The sequence below is a fragment of the Myxine glutinosa genome, chromosome 13 (assembly GCF_964187855.1).
Source record: "Myxine glutinosa chromosome 13, kmMyxGlut1.1, whole genome shotgun sequence".
Lineage (NCBI taxonomy): Eukaryota > Metazoa > Chordata > Myxini > Myxiniformes > Myxinidae > Myxine > Myxine glutinosa.
In genome coordinates, this window is record NC_136273.1 from 29,546,279 (window position 1) to 29,560,475 (window position 14,197).

At 44.1% G+C, this 14,197-nt stretch overlaps 1 protein-coding gene across 2 annotated transcripts in view; it reads left to right on the forward strand.

Moving 5' to 3' along the window:
• The window catches only part of LOC137438774 (uncharacterized), a 64,222-nt gene extending 50,060 nt beyond the window's left edge, over window positions 1-14,162 (forward strand). For both annotated transcript variants that reach the window (XM_068134120.2, XM_078767229.1), the window contains 3 exons: window positions 1,392-1,478; window positions 5,221-5,304; window positions 9,578-14,162. In XM_068134120.2, the coding sequence (XP_067990221.2) occupies window positions 1,392-1,478; window positions 5,221-5,304; window positions 9,578-9,665 (259 nt within the window). In that variant the 3' untranslated portion in view covers window positions 9,666-14,162. The remainder of the gene's footprint in view (window positions 1-1,391; window positions 1,479-5,220; window positions 5,305-9,577) is intronic.
• Window positions 14,163-14,197: the final 35 nt, after the last annotated feature.

A 14,197-nucleotide genomic window follows, 5' to 3' on the forward strand; every position in this document is an offset into this window, starting at 1 on the left:
GCTCTGGCGATCACCCACGACCTCTGTGACCAGTCGCGCGTTCTTTCTACGATTTGCCTGCGATTCACAAAATTTTCAGTCGCAGCTAGGTCGTAACCTAGTCGCAGGCCCGGTGTGACTGGGGCTTAAGGGTCGTAGGATTCCTCGCATACACTTGGTGTTTGAGAAAACCCTAAAGGAAGAAATCACAGGGTGTTAAATCACAAGACCGTGGCGGCCATTCGACCGGACCACGACAGCCAATCCATTTGCCTGTAAAGTTAAAATCAGGGGCCTGGTGTACACTGGCAGCATAATGAGCAGGCGCACCATCATGATGAACCACATTTGGCCATCATTGAGTGGAAATACATGCTGCTCCAACATAAGAAGGTAATTTGCAGAATTCACATTTTCTTCAAAAAATATTGGTCCAACAATGCCTCCAGAAGAAATGCCTGCCCAGACGGACACACTAGCTCGACACTGGTGTTTGTGCTCAACAGTAAATTGTGGGTTGTCTGCTGCCCATATCATGCTGTTATGATGATTCACAGAACCAGATAAAGTAAACTTAGATTCATTTGACCACAAGATCCTGTTCTGCAAATCATTGTCCATATCCATTAACCCAAGCAATGTCTCACATGCCTCAACACACCTGTCAAAATCATACTCAGATAGTTGGTGAATTAATCTGGGTATGTATGGTTTCGCATTAAGGTCTTTTAGTATTGTTCGAATCAATGATCGGCTTATGTTGGTGATGTTTGATAAACGACGAGTTGATAATGGTGTGTTACTGTCGAGTTGTTGTTGAATGACCACTCTGCTTTCCTCATTTCGAACAATACGAGGCCTATCTGGTGACTGTTTTGGAAGAATGCTGCCGGTTTCATCAAACTGCTTGTTTAATCTGCTGATGGTTCTGTCAATTGTGTCAGCGCCACATTCTTTGACAAGTTGTCTGTGAACTTCACCCGAATTTCCAGATACAGAACACAAGTGTACAGCGCAGATTTTCTGTCTCACGATATCCTCCGACATATTAGCCCACCCCACCACACACACACACACACACACACACACACACACACACACACACACACACACACACACACACACACACACACACATGCACAAACGCACATCCCTCTTCCTTTGTTCTTCATATGGAATTGTTTAATATTTAACTATTGCTTTAGACTCATGTTATAACAGAATGAAAAACTCATCACAGATTTATCAAGATGCAAGTTAAAGCATTGTGCTGTTAGAATTTAATAACTGCTTTCAAGGCTCAAGTCCATGGATATCCTTGTTGTGTGACCTGTCATGACTAATTAGAGCTAGATAGTGTGATGGTGAACAGGTAAAAGCACAGTACTAATGATGCTTTATTTCATTTTTAGGTTTTGTGAAAACTTTTTGTCAGATGACACTATTCCTTTGTTTGTTGGAGTCTTGAAAAACCCAGACTGCTCCATTGAACAGCTCGCGTGAGTTTATAACTTTGTCAATTTAAACAGTCTTGCCAAAGGCAAGTTTCAACTTGCAGTACAAGAGCAGAAATAAGTTCTTTATCCCTACGCTTTTTGAAAAAAAACGGGTGGATATTGTAATTGGCTCAGTCTGCCTGTCTCTGTCTGTCCATGGTTTATCACGATATTCCTCCTAAACATTTGGGCAGAAATGCACCAAACTTGGTAGTTATGATCACCATGTGGCAAGAAGCTGCAAGAGCAGTATCGTTTTTGCCTCTGATCCTCCCCCTCCCTTATAGTGGGGTCAAAATTTTGAATACCCCAAAAATTTTTTTTTTTTTTTTTTTTTTTTGTTGTATACAAGATCGAGGCTCGTGAAAGAGCTAACATTAATCGCAAAAAAAGTCAAACCGAGACATAAAACACAAAATAAGGGGAGCGGTAGACAAGATGGGGTGAGGTCTTTCTGTCTTCTACCGACTCCTCTCCGGCCTTGCTCCCCCAGCTCTCTCTGTGCTCTGTCCCCCAAATATTCCTACAGGTCGCACAAGATCTGCCAGCCACCCTCTGATGGTTAAACTGCCGAAATCTCGGCTCTCTGCTCACCTTCACTCTTTCATTCCTCTTTTCTCCCGCCTCTGGAACAAACTCCCACACTCACTTCAATCACACTCCTCCCTCCAGGTCTTTAAAACAGCTGTTCACCACCATCTCTTATCTTCCCCCATCCAAAAACTTGATCTTTTCTACCCCCACTAATTCACCCCAGATCCACCTTGTTTGAAATTCCAACTTCTTTCCTGGAAGTCCTGGCAGTGTCCTCTCCCACCCCCCCCCCGCCCCCTTCCCATGCCTCCCCCCAAAGCCCTCTCCCTCCCACAGTTCTCTCGATGTCTCCATGTCTCTCGGTCCCTGCTCTCAAATGTTGTGTTTGTGTCCTTCCCCTTCTTTCCCCATCTTGTCTACTGCTCCCGATGTTATTTGTTTTATGTGTCTGTTTGTCTTTCTGTGTGATTAATGTTCGCTCTTTCACGAGCCTCGATCTTGTATACAAAAAAAAAAAAAAAAAAAGGGGGGGGAAAGACACAAACACAACATTTGAGAGCAGGGACATCGAGAAAACTGGGGGAGGGAGAGGGCTTGGGGGGAGGTGGGAGAGGTATAAAACATATGGGCACTGCATGGACTTCCAGAAAAGAAGTTGGAATTTCAAAAAAGTCGAGCTGGGGTGAATTAGCGGGGGTAGAAAAGATAAAGGTTTTGGATGGGGGAAGATATAAGAGATAGTGGTGAACAGCTGTTTTAAAGACCTGGAGGGAGGAGTGGGATTGAAGGGAGTGAGGGAGTTTGTTCCAGAGGCGGGAGAAAAGGGGAATGAAAGAGTAAAGGTGAGCAGAGTTATAGGCACATTTTTAATGAAATTTTATATACTAGGGCATTGCCCGTACGTGGGTGCCCGTTCCTTGCCAAAAAAAAAAAAAAACGCTACCCGTACGCTCTACCCCGCCCGTACGCCCGTAAACAAAAAATAACAACGCTCTTCGCTTCCGCCCTTCGCTCTGACTGAATTGGGAGAAATAATGCGCATAAGAAATCGAATTACGTACCGTAATGGCGGTCAGCTCGTAACGCGCACACTGTCCGGAAGTTCGCATATCGCATATCTATCTATCTATCTATTAATGCCCATTTATTCAATTATCGCCAACGTATTTTGGCTTTTTGCAATTTAATCGCAAGGAAAAGTAGAAAGAGAAGAGGGAAAAAAAGAAAAGCCTTGCCTTGCTGCAAACAGCTGCTGCAAACAACAACAACATGGAAGGCTGCACTGTCCGGAAGTTGGCATATCGCAGTTACGATTATTTTAGTGTTAATGGCCAATTATTCAATTAGCGCCAACGTATTTTGGCTGTTTGCAATTTAATCGCAAGGAAAAGTAGAAAGAGAAGAGGGAAAAAAAGAAAAGCCTTGCATTAACGCATTAACGCTTGCATTGCATTAACGGTTCGGCACACGTGATAGCTCGCTGCTCTCTGATTGGTTGAAGCGTTTTTTGGACATAGCTCGGTAGGTACTTGTCCGATTAATTACAAACCTTGAAAAGGCACATCCTCGGGTCCCCAGCAATATACCTGGCAAGTTTCAAGTATATCGGACCCGTGGTTGTCGAGAAACAGCGGTCACAGACAAACACACAGACACACAGACAGACACACAGAGATTACTGGCATTATAGATAGATGCAATCAGCATTGGGGGACGCATGAAATATGTTGTGATTTTTTTTCGATTTTACCCCCAGTTCATGCCCCAAGAGTTGTGGGACTTGGGGTTACAGAGGTCAAAATGGAAAAATGTATTTAACTTAAAATTGGATATCAGGTGATTCCTGGTGGAACGTTTTGCCATCTTTCAACTTTGCTTTAGGTGCAAAGTTTGCCATGGCACATCATTGTCTTCGCTGTTGATGGGATTGGAAAGGTAATATAGATGGGAGATCTTAATGGTGTGGGTAGACTGAATGGAAAAGAAGAAAGAGAGGAGTGGGAAGAGATTTGATTATTTTATGATGCAAGAATCTATTTTTACCTGCGACATGTCGCAAGTCTACAAGAGATTTGTGTTGTTGTTGTTGTTGTTGTTGTTGTTGTTGTTGTTGTGGCTGTTGTGGCTCTTGTTTGGGGTCGATTTTTGAAATGTGCACCCATTGGTCAGACATCTGCCAGACCACACCCACATCTGTCACTTGACTCCACCCACCATAGTGTGAAGATGAAATTATATGGCCGCCATCTTGTTTCCTGGTGGGCCCAGCACATTAGGCTGATATAGGCCTCTGCTGATTTATATACTGTCTGGCTTTGTTTGGGTCGATTGCTAGATTATTAGTAAACTTTAATCATGGCAGTATGAGCCTCCCTAAAAAATAGCATTACGTAATTTTTGAACAGCACCATATGCGTGTTTACCAATCGGCCTGTTGCTGGATTTTTTAAGCCAATTCTGTCACGCTTGATGACAAAGTCCCATACCTCAAATGACCACATACAGGTTTTTATGAACAAAAGGTTTATTACCACATAGGGAGCGGAAGGGTGGAAACTTGCTAACTGAATGCACCTCTGATGTTGAGGCCCAAGCCTAGATCTACTGTAATCAATATACCCCAAAGAGAATAATAAGATGACCCTTCCTGCCGCTCATGTTTGGAGTGCTTGCACTAGTTGCCTGAAACCAGACCCAGCTTGTCCGTCAGACTCATATAATTGATATTGAACTAAACCGTGAAGACCATCAGATTAATTGTATAATACCTTCAACAGCAAGGATGAGGGAGTTGAGTGGGCGGAAGAGGCGAAAAATATATATTTTGTGTTGCAGGTTGTGACCATATTGCGGCCATTCGTGTTTATCACTGAATAATGCGTAAAACCGAGCTTTCCCCTGTATCCCCGTGTTCCTTTTTTATTTTGGTTGTCGGATTGCATTAACTTGTTGTCGTGTGGAAACGTCAACCCACAAGTAAAAAATCTTTTTTTTTCCCATCGTATCCACGAAAAAAATCTGCCCAAAACTCTCAAAACCTCATGGGTATAAATATTTGTAGAGATTTTAAAAAAATGTCTCCTGGCCAAAATCGAACCCTGAATAGCTATGACTTTTATCAGCTACATTTTCGTAATTCAAGATTTCAGTACATATATGCTTTGTATGAAATGTCTAAAATGTCATCATTTCTTGCTTTCCTTTTTTCCAGTTTAAAATCAAACTCCTTAACTGATGCTTCAGTTCCATTGCTTTGTGAGGGAATCTCGATCAACACCAGCTTACTTTGGCTTTGGTGAGTCCTATGTTTATATTCTTGTCATTTTGTGTTTAAACATAAGGACAGGCTTTTTTCTGAATGGTTTACAAGGTCGTGACTCATGGAAGAGCGAAATGAAAGCATATGAACTGACAGTGGGACAGTTGGACACAATACGCAATGGGATAAACAGACTGGAAAAGCCAGTCGCCGACTAGACATCCTCCGTTGTGCAAAGTCCTTCCTTGGCACACCTGAACTCTTATCCACCTGCAAGGCCTGCATCCACAGCTTGATGCTTGATGGAGTACTGCTCTCCCCTCTGGGCATGCGCCCTTGCGTCATACCTTGCTAAGCTTCACGGCGTGGGAACCAAGGACTTCAAGATTATTGGAATCTTCCGCAATGAAGCTGAGTCTATGGGCCTATCACTTTCAAATTGCAGACTGGCCGCTGGTCTCTGTCTTGTAACGCCTCCTTTCTGGTCTTGCATCCGCTACTCTTTCTATGCCCTCCTTTCCCCCAGGTTTCTGCGGGGTGCAACTAAATCCAGGATCACTGCTCACCCGACTCATTTTGTTCCTCTTCTTCACCACCTATGGAACCAACTTCCACACTTTCTTCAATCGCATTGTTCCCACCAGGTCTTCAAGACAGCTGTTCGCTACCATCTCAGATCATCCACAATCCAAAACCATAATATTTCCACCCCTGATAATTCCCCCCCCCCTCCTCCCTCCACTCCCCCAAGCCCATCTCCTTCCAAGTTTCCAGTTTCTAGTTCCTAAGAATTTGCTTCTGTATCCATCTTGTACACCTCATGCATTCTCCCCTGTCCCTCATTCCTCTCCACACTCATTATTTGTCCAAGTGTTCCCCGATTTTGTCCCTCAACCCGACTGTAAATGTTTTCCCTCTCTTTCTGCTGCTCCTTTTGTTCTGTTACATCCTGATCCATTCTATGTTTTATCTCTTTCATGAGACTTGACTTTGTATACAAAACGGAGGAAGGGATGAAACACAGAAACCTGTAACTAAGAGGGTTGGGTTATGTAGGGTTAATGGGGGATAGAAGAGTAAAGATCAGGGGATGACATGAGGTGGAGTTGCACCGCATGCTTTTAAGCCCCCTAGAGAGAAGATTGAGATCGAGCGAACAGCCTCAGAAAGGCGGTTACACAAACAGGAGAAAAAAGGAACAATAATGTGTAGATGTGTGATAACCTTGATTTTGGGAGTTTAACCAGAATGGGAGTTACTGAAAGAGCATGTGCATGGCAAAGAGTATCTACTATAGAAATAAAAGGACCCTAGTCATACAGGCACTAGATAATCATCAGAAAAGTTTCGAGTTCAAATCCGACAAATAACAGCACTATTGAGGATTTGGATTCTAAGCTTCTGTAAACCGAGCTAGACTCAGGATGATTACGAATACTACATGAATGAGAAAAATTGAGGAAGGAATGGAGGAGTAGGTGGAGAGAAAGGAAAGGGTTGGGGATGGGGATAGGGGTCCTTGAGAGGAAGGTTTTGAGAAGGTCGCACAGAGCATCAAGAATGGGAGGAATGAAACATTCTTCCATGCTTCATACGTAATACATAGTCCTTAAAAACTTTTGTCAAAATTGCAGCCTTGGTATTGTTTTTATCAGATCTCGAGGGTGTGCAGTAAGTGTTCAGTGAAGCTGGAACTGATATATATATATATATATATATATATATATATATATATATATATATATATATATATATATATATATATGTCTGGTGGGGTAGTGATATGTAGAGCAGATAGATCTGAATAGGTAACGTGCTTCGTCTGTCGCGGTAAGGAAAACTACCTGTAATTTCATGTGTAGGCGTTTTGTCGGGTAAGGAGTATACTTGTGAATTTACCAGGAGGTTCGTGTGTTAAGTAGAGTTAGGGATTAAAGAGTAGCGCCCCTGTGTGTCCTCACCTGGTTAGCCAAACCTTTGTCCCTTTTGGCACTGCACACCGCATAGACCTTTTTTTTTTTTTTTTTTTTTTGTTGTATACAAGATCGAGGCTCGTGAAAGAGCTAACGTTAATCACACAAAAAGTCAAACCGACACACAAAACACAAAAAACAAGGAGCGGCAGACAACATGGGAAGAGAGGGGGAAGGACACAAACACAACATTTGAGAGCAGGGACATCGGGAGGACTTGGGGGGAGGTGGGAGAGGTATAAAACATATGAACACTGCAAGGACTCTGGGCTGAATTACCGGGGGTAGAAAAGATCAAGGTTTTGGATGGGGGAAGATAAGAGATGGTGGTGAACAGCTGTTTTAAAGACCTGGAGGGAGGAGTGGGATTGAAGGGAGTGGGGGAGTTTGTTCCAGAGGTGGGAGAAAAGGGGAATGAAAGAGTGAAGGTGAGCAGAGAGCCTAGATTTTGGCAGTTTAACCATAAGAGGGTTGCAGGCAGATCTTGTGCGACCTGAAGGAATATTGGGGGGGACAGAGCACAGAGAGAGCTGGGGGAGCAAGGCTGGAGAGGAGTCGGTAGAAGACAGAAAGACCACCAACCTGCCTGCGGTGAGTGAGTGAAAGGCCCGCGGAGTTGACTTCATCGCAGGAGATTCCAATGATTCTGAAAGCTTTGGCCTCAACAGCGTGAAGCCGAGCTAGGTGTGAGGCAGGAGCACCAGCCCAGAGGGGGGAACAGTATTCCATTGAGCTGCGGATGAAAGACATTCCGCCAAGTCCTTAGTGCAACACTAAATAATGCCCTCCCCCCTGACATGACTTAGGAAGGAAACCAGGCCAGGACACCGCCGCATGGCCGCTGCCATTTACACCTCCGACAGGCCTATCCACCTTGAGTACCACGCGCTATGACCAAGGAACCGAGAACGAGTGTTGGGGTGGCATGGTAGGAAGGGGCCTGGGCGAGCCAACGAGTCGGTGGAGGCCACTGATTGGGTGGCGCGCCAAGGCTGACGTCACCGCCGCGGAATGATACAAGGCGCGGCGGGACTTGAGGGAGTGAGTTGCGTGGCAGAGAGTTGGTCCAGGGCAGTTGCGAGTGAGTTGGTCCAGGAGAGTTGCGCAGCACGAGTTGGTTCAGAGCAGTTGCGCGGCAGTTCGGTTCGCAGTTCACGGCTTGAGTTGGCAGTCCGGGTGCGATCCCGAGTTTGGAGAGTCCTGTCCCTGGTCGAGTGGAGAGTTACATCTCGAGCAGCTTTAGTCCCGGCCAGCAGCCCGAGTGGAGTTCACTTGCTTCGTGCAGCCCTGCGTTGGACCTTTGGAGCGAGGGACCTCGTGGTGTGCCGTTGAACCGACGAGGCCTGGTGGTGCTCGGAGGGGGACGGAGAGGGCCGCGGGGCCGTGTTACACTGAAGACGACAAAGACCAGATAAGCCCGAGCTACGCGATTACATTTTACACGACGAGACATTTTCTTTCGTATTCCGTTCCTTTGTTCTTGTTTCTGAAGTCGGTGTGTGGGATCCCAATTTAGGTTTCTTATTAGATTGATTATCGCGTTTTCCTGTCCCTGCGTTCTGTTCAATAAACCCTTGTATTATTTTCCTTTCCCATTCAAACCTGTGCCCGCTTGAGTTGATTGCCCCTACAGGGTCGGAGTGTCGCAGTTAAGTGCTTGTGCAGCTTCCAGTCTCCTCCTTCCTCCTGCGTGACCATAGTAAAATCCGTGTTTGGTCATTGCCTCCAATAAATCCGTTTCGGCCTATCCGCGACTTCTGGTGTTAATCGGGAGTTGCGCGACAATGTGTGTGTGTGTGTGTGTGTGTGTGTGTGTGTGTGTGTGTGTGTGTGTGTGTGTGTGTGTGTGTGTGTGTGTGTGTGTGTGTGTGTGTGTGTGTGTGTGTGTGTCGGTCGGGAATCGAACCAGGTTCCACAACATATATATATATATATATATATATATATATATATATATATATATTTTCTTTAAAGTATTTTCAAAACTTAAACTTCAAATTGGTGGGGCTGGAAAATTAGACAACCTTCGTTGCTCTGTTACATCTGACTGCAGGGAAGAACCGACTTGATTTTGAGCTTCATGGGTAAATAAATGTGGTGATGGCTTGTAACTCGTTTGTCCGACAAAGTAAAATGCTGAGTATAGCAAAGTTAAAGGAACCTTTTTGTGTTTGTGGAATTGTGCTTTACAGTCAAAACGAATTACAAAAGACAGAAGTTTGCTATCCTGTGATTACTCGATTCACAGTAAGCTACGAGTCATATTGCATTTGTTTTCAGGAAGGTTGTGTAACCCAGTTGATCGGTCTACCTCTTTTCATGACCTCGTGTGACAGGCTTGGAGGAAATGAATTTTCTCAAGAAGGAATATCTCGGCTGGAGCAAGCAGCCCAGGGCCGACCAGAGATGCACCTCATGATATAGGCAGCGGGGTGATGATCACCAAAAATGTGATACCTGCAGAGCGGAGATCACCAAAGTTCAGCCAACTCAAGGTTTTTGCCAAGATAAAAGAGCAAATATTCCAACGTTTCATCCACAGACCGCAGACTTCAACGTTGAAATTCTGAGCTTTTGCCCTTTTATCGGTTAAAAACCTCGAGTTGATGGTGATTTTGCATTTTCTACACTGCAGTTCACACAAATTTGGTGATTATGGACTATCCCACGCTGATTTTTGATGGCTTGAAAAGTTCCCGAATTTTTTTTTTTCTCTTTCACGCACACCATTCTTTATAGTTTGCATTATGCTTTTCGTTAATTTACTGCAGGTGCACTAAACTTTATTGGAGTTGGGAAGATCCATGCTCAAAAGTGATTGCACCACCACCTTGTATAGCTGCTGAGCAGGCAACACTCAGGTCGAACGTTTCAACCACATGGTGGTCTTCATCCAGGACTGTGCAGACATTGTGTGCCAGGGTGCTGTTTCTTCCAAGTGTCGTAGATAGGGGTTTTGGTTCCTGGGGCCCAAGATCAATACTAGCGCACCACAGGCACTGACATAGTGAAGAATTTATATTGGAGGGCTATATTAAAGAGCTGTTTGCTTCCCCCATGTGCACAGCAGCAGATCTGAGCTACCTTACTATTTGCAAAGAACACCGTGCGGTATTTAGCGTCTGCCAACTCATGCCGGCAGACAGGACACCCAATTTAATGTCCATCCGAGGTACAGCACCCACATTGATGAATCACCCTGCCTGTGTGAAACACCAACATGACCGTTTATAGCTGGGTCAGGATTCAAACTCAGGCTAGACAGCTTGGAGGCGAGTGTGCATACCTCTTAGCCTTCCTGTCAGCCCAACACACTCGCTGAGGCCTCTCACCATGTTCACCCTTCTGTCCAGACCCTTCGAATGCCAGCACCTTCTTGGCTTTTTTTTTTTTTTTTTACCTCACACGCCTGTCCCCACCTTACGTCATGGCGTATCTTGTGTATACACGAGGGCTGAGCTTAAGGAAGCTGTATTCGTGAAAGAAAGAAAAAATTAAGAAGTATCCTCGAATGGCCGCACATATTATAAAGAGGGTGAAATGATAGGAAAGTGGGGATTCCAACCCAAGACATCAAAAAGAAAAGAGGCAGACAAGGAAGTTCAAAAAAAAACTAACTTGACAAGTGATCCTGGCTGTTGCTAATTGGGCTCGTGCGGCGCCAGACATCTGGATCTGATCAACACATAATTTAGTCATTACGAAATATCTGTCCAACAATTATAACCTCTCCATCCCTTTGGCCTATCATGGGCGATGTCTCCGTATTACAGAATGCATATATCGTCATCTGCTGGATGATTCACAAGACAGTTAGATAAGATAAGAGATTTACGCAGACAGCAGCCCCATAATTACGAACACGGATTTATTTACTGTGCGGAGGTGATTAGTAATTACAAAAAATGTTAAACCGGATGGAAAAAGTTCTGATGCCATAAACATCGACATGACACATGGACACGTACCACAGAGTTTAAAATGTAAAACGTGGTTCTGAAAGTTGCGTATCGTGTTCTCATGAGGAGTCCGTTGTATTGTAATTTACGTACACAGCAAGTGTTCAACCAATTGGAGCAGGAGAACGTTTTTGGGGATGGAAGAGGGGTGTCATTTGGCGCCCTATCCACTTCACACTTGGGGCGGTCTCCCCGTCCTCCCCACCACCACTACGCCTATGTCCGGGGCAGAGGGTGGGAGGGGGGAGTGTGGTTACTACTGCTTTTGCCAAATAATGAAAAAAATATGAAAAATGAGATGATGAAAACTTAGTAGGATATCACCATTTGCATGTTGCAGTCATAAGGTGCGCCCCTCTTCCTTGGGAGGAAAACAACACCCGGGCATATGATGACTGCACAGTCCTGGTTGAAGACCACTCTGTGGTTGAAACGTCAAACCTGAGCCGTGCTTACTGGGCAGCTGGACTTGTTGGAGGTGTCTTAATTGTTTTTATTTTAAAAAATATCCATTTACTAACTGTACACTTTGTGAACCTAGCACAAAAGTAACATGGATTTCTGATGAGAATTTCAACTGAATAATAATTTTACCATAAATGTGTTGGAATCTAAGGTCGGCTTTCCCGATCTCATGTGCAGAGCAGCTTTAACCACAGTTGGCTTATTCAGAAGGCTTGGCATGCAACAATAACATAAATATTCTTAAAGGGAGATGTTGTTCGCAGATGCTTATTCGACTGCGATTCAATTCTGAATCCATCCCGCTGATGCGCGGCTGTGCAGTTGATGCATATTCGGGCAGGAATTTCGAATTTATTCGGGAACACACCAAATTCTCAGAAAGGACACCGTGGGATCTTTAACATCCACAAACCAATTCCAGCAGAAGAGACACCCAGCTTTTATCGTCCATCCGATATCGCTGTGTCCGTGATACACCGGGTTGACAGTTTATAGCTGGGCCTAGATTTTAACCCAGGCTAGCCGGCTCTGAGGCGAGTGCACGTACAGTCACGTGAAAAAGTAAGTACACCCCATGTAAAGTTTTGACCTTTTCAACATATTTCAACATACAGCTATTTGATCTTCATTTCAACAATATTGACAGATAAAGGTGATATAATATAACAAATATCATGAAACATTTACATTTTGTAGTCCATTGTATACTTTAAATAAACATAAATGCAAATTTCGCATGTGGAAAAAGTAAGTACACCCCTGGCTCTAATAGGTGGTATTGCCCCCTTTGGCAGAAACAACCTCAAGTAGGCGTTTCTTATAACTGTCTACCAGTTTCTGACATCGACTGGGAGAAATTTTTGCCCACTCCTCCATGCAGAATTCTTTCAGCTGTGCGATGTTTGAAGGGTTTCTTGCATGCACAGCTCTTTTCAAATCCCCATCACAACATGTCGATGGGATTTAGATCCGGGCTTTGACTTGGCCATTCCAGAACCCTCCATTTCTTTCTTTTCAGCCATTCATTGGTGGATTTACTGGTAAATATACCAGTACTGGTAAACAAGGTCCACCTTCAGTTGAGCTTCAACTCTCTGACAGATGGCCTCACATTATCCTCAATCACCCTCTGGTACAATGAAGAATTCATAGTGGATTCGATGATGGTGAGCTGCCCAGGCCCTGATGCAGCAAAGCTGCCCCAAACCATAATATTTCCACCACCATGCTTTACAGTTGGTATCAGGTTCTTGTGGTCAAATGCTGTCTTTGGTTTTCACCAAACATGTCTTCTGGTACTGTGGCCAAATAGCACTACCTTTGACTCATCTGTCCAGAGCGCATTGTTTCAGAAGTGCTGGTCTTTGCCGAGGTGTTCATTGGCAAACTTTAGTCTTGCCCTGATGTTCGTTCTGGACAGCAAAAGTTTCCTCCTGGCACACCTCCCATGTAGATCAAATTTGTGCAGCCTCTTTCTCAGGGTAGACTCGTGCACTTTGACATCAACAGTGGCAAGAGCTACCTGTAGGTCCCGTGATTACATTCTGGGGTTCTTAGAGACTTCTTTCAGCATCTTGCGGTCTGCTCTCGGGCTGAACTTGCTGGGGCGGCCTGGCCTGAACAAGTTGGCAGTTGTTTGGAATCTTCTCCACTTGTAGATGATCTTCCGGACAGTCGAATGATTGATTTCAAATTGTTTGCAGATCTTTTCAAATCCCTTCCCAGACTCATAGGCATCTATAACCTTCTTTCTGAAAGCCTCAGAGAGCTCTTTTGATCTAGGCATGGTGATGCCGCACACTTCAGCAACAAAGAGCAACCAAACTAAATGTCTAAATGTAAATAAGACAGGTTCCTCCAAGATCCTCTCTAACGATGTTCTAATCATTTGCACCTGAGCTGGTGCACCTGATTCTAATTTTAGGGATTTGAAGTAGTGATAAATGTAGGGGTGTTCTGATGACTTACTTTTTCCCCCACATGCGAAATTTGCATTTATGTTTATTTAAATTATACAATGGACTACAAAATGTAAATGTTTCATGATATTTGTTTTATTATATCACCTTTATCTATCAATATTGTTGAAATGAAGATCAAATAGCTGTATGTTGAAATATGTTGAAAAAGTCAAAACTTTACGTGGGGTGTACTTACTTTTTCACGTGACTGTAGCTGTAGGCTACATCCTGCCAGCTTACAGGGGGTACTTTTGCAAGTAAGAGGTGCTACATGTGACTCAGTTATGCTGCTTCGAAAGAGCCTTAAACTGAACCAGGTAAATGGAATTTATTTGGTCAAGGACTGTGCAAACCAACCAACCATTCTAAGCAAGCTTTGACACATCCTGCATCCTTTTGCCATCATCTTAAGTTGCTTTGTGAATGAAAGATGCTATGGAATAGCTCAAAATACTATATAGTCATTTTGCTCTTGGTATCAATCAGATATTTGTCTTGTATATAAAGTCCCAATTAAATTTTTGCCCTCGTAACAACCTTTTGAGCATCAGTTTGATTTCTGCTGAAGTCA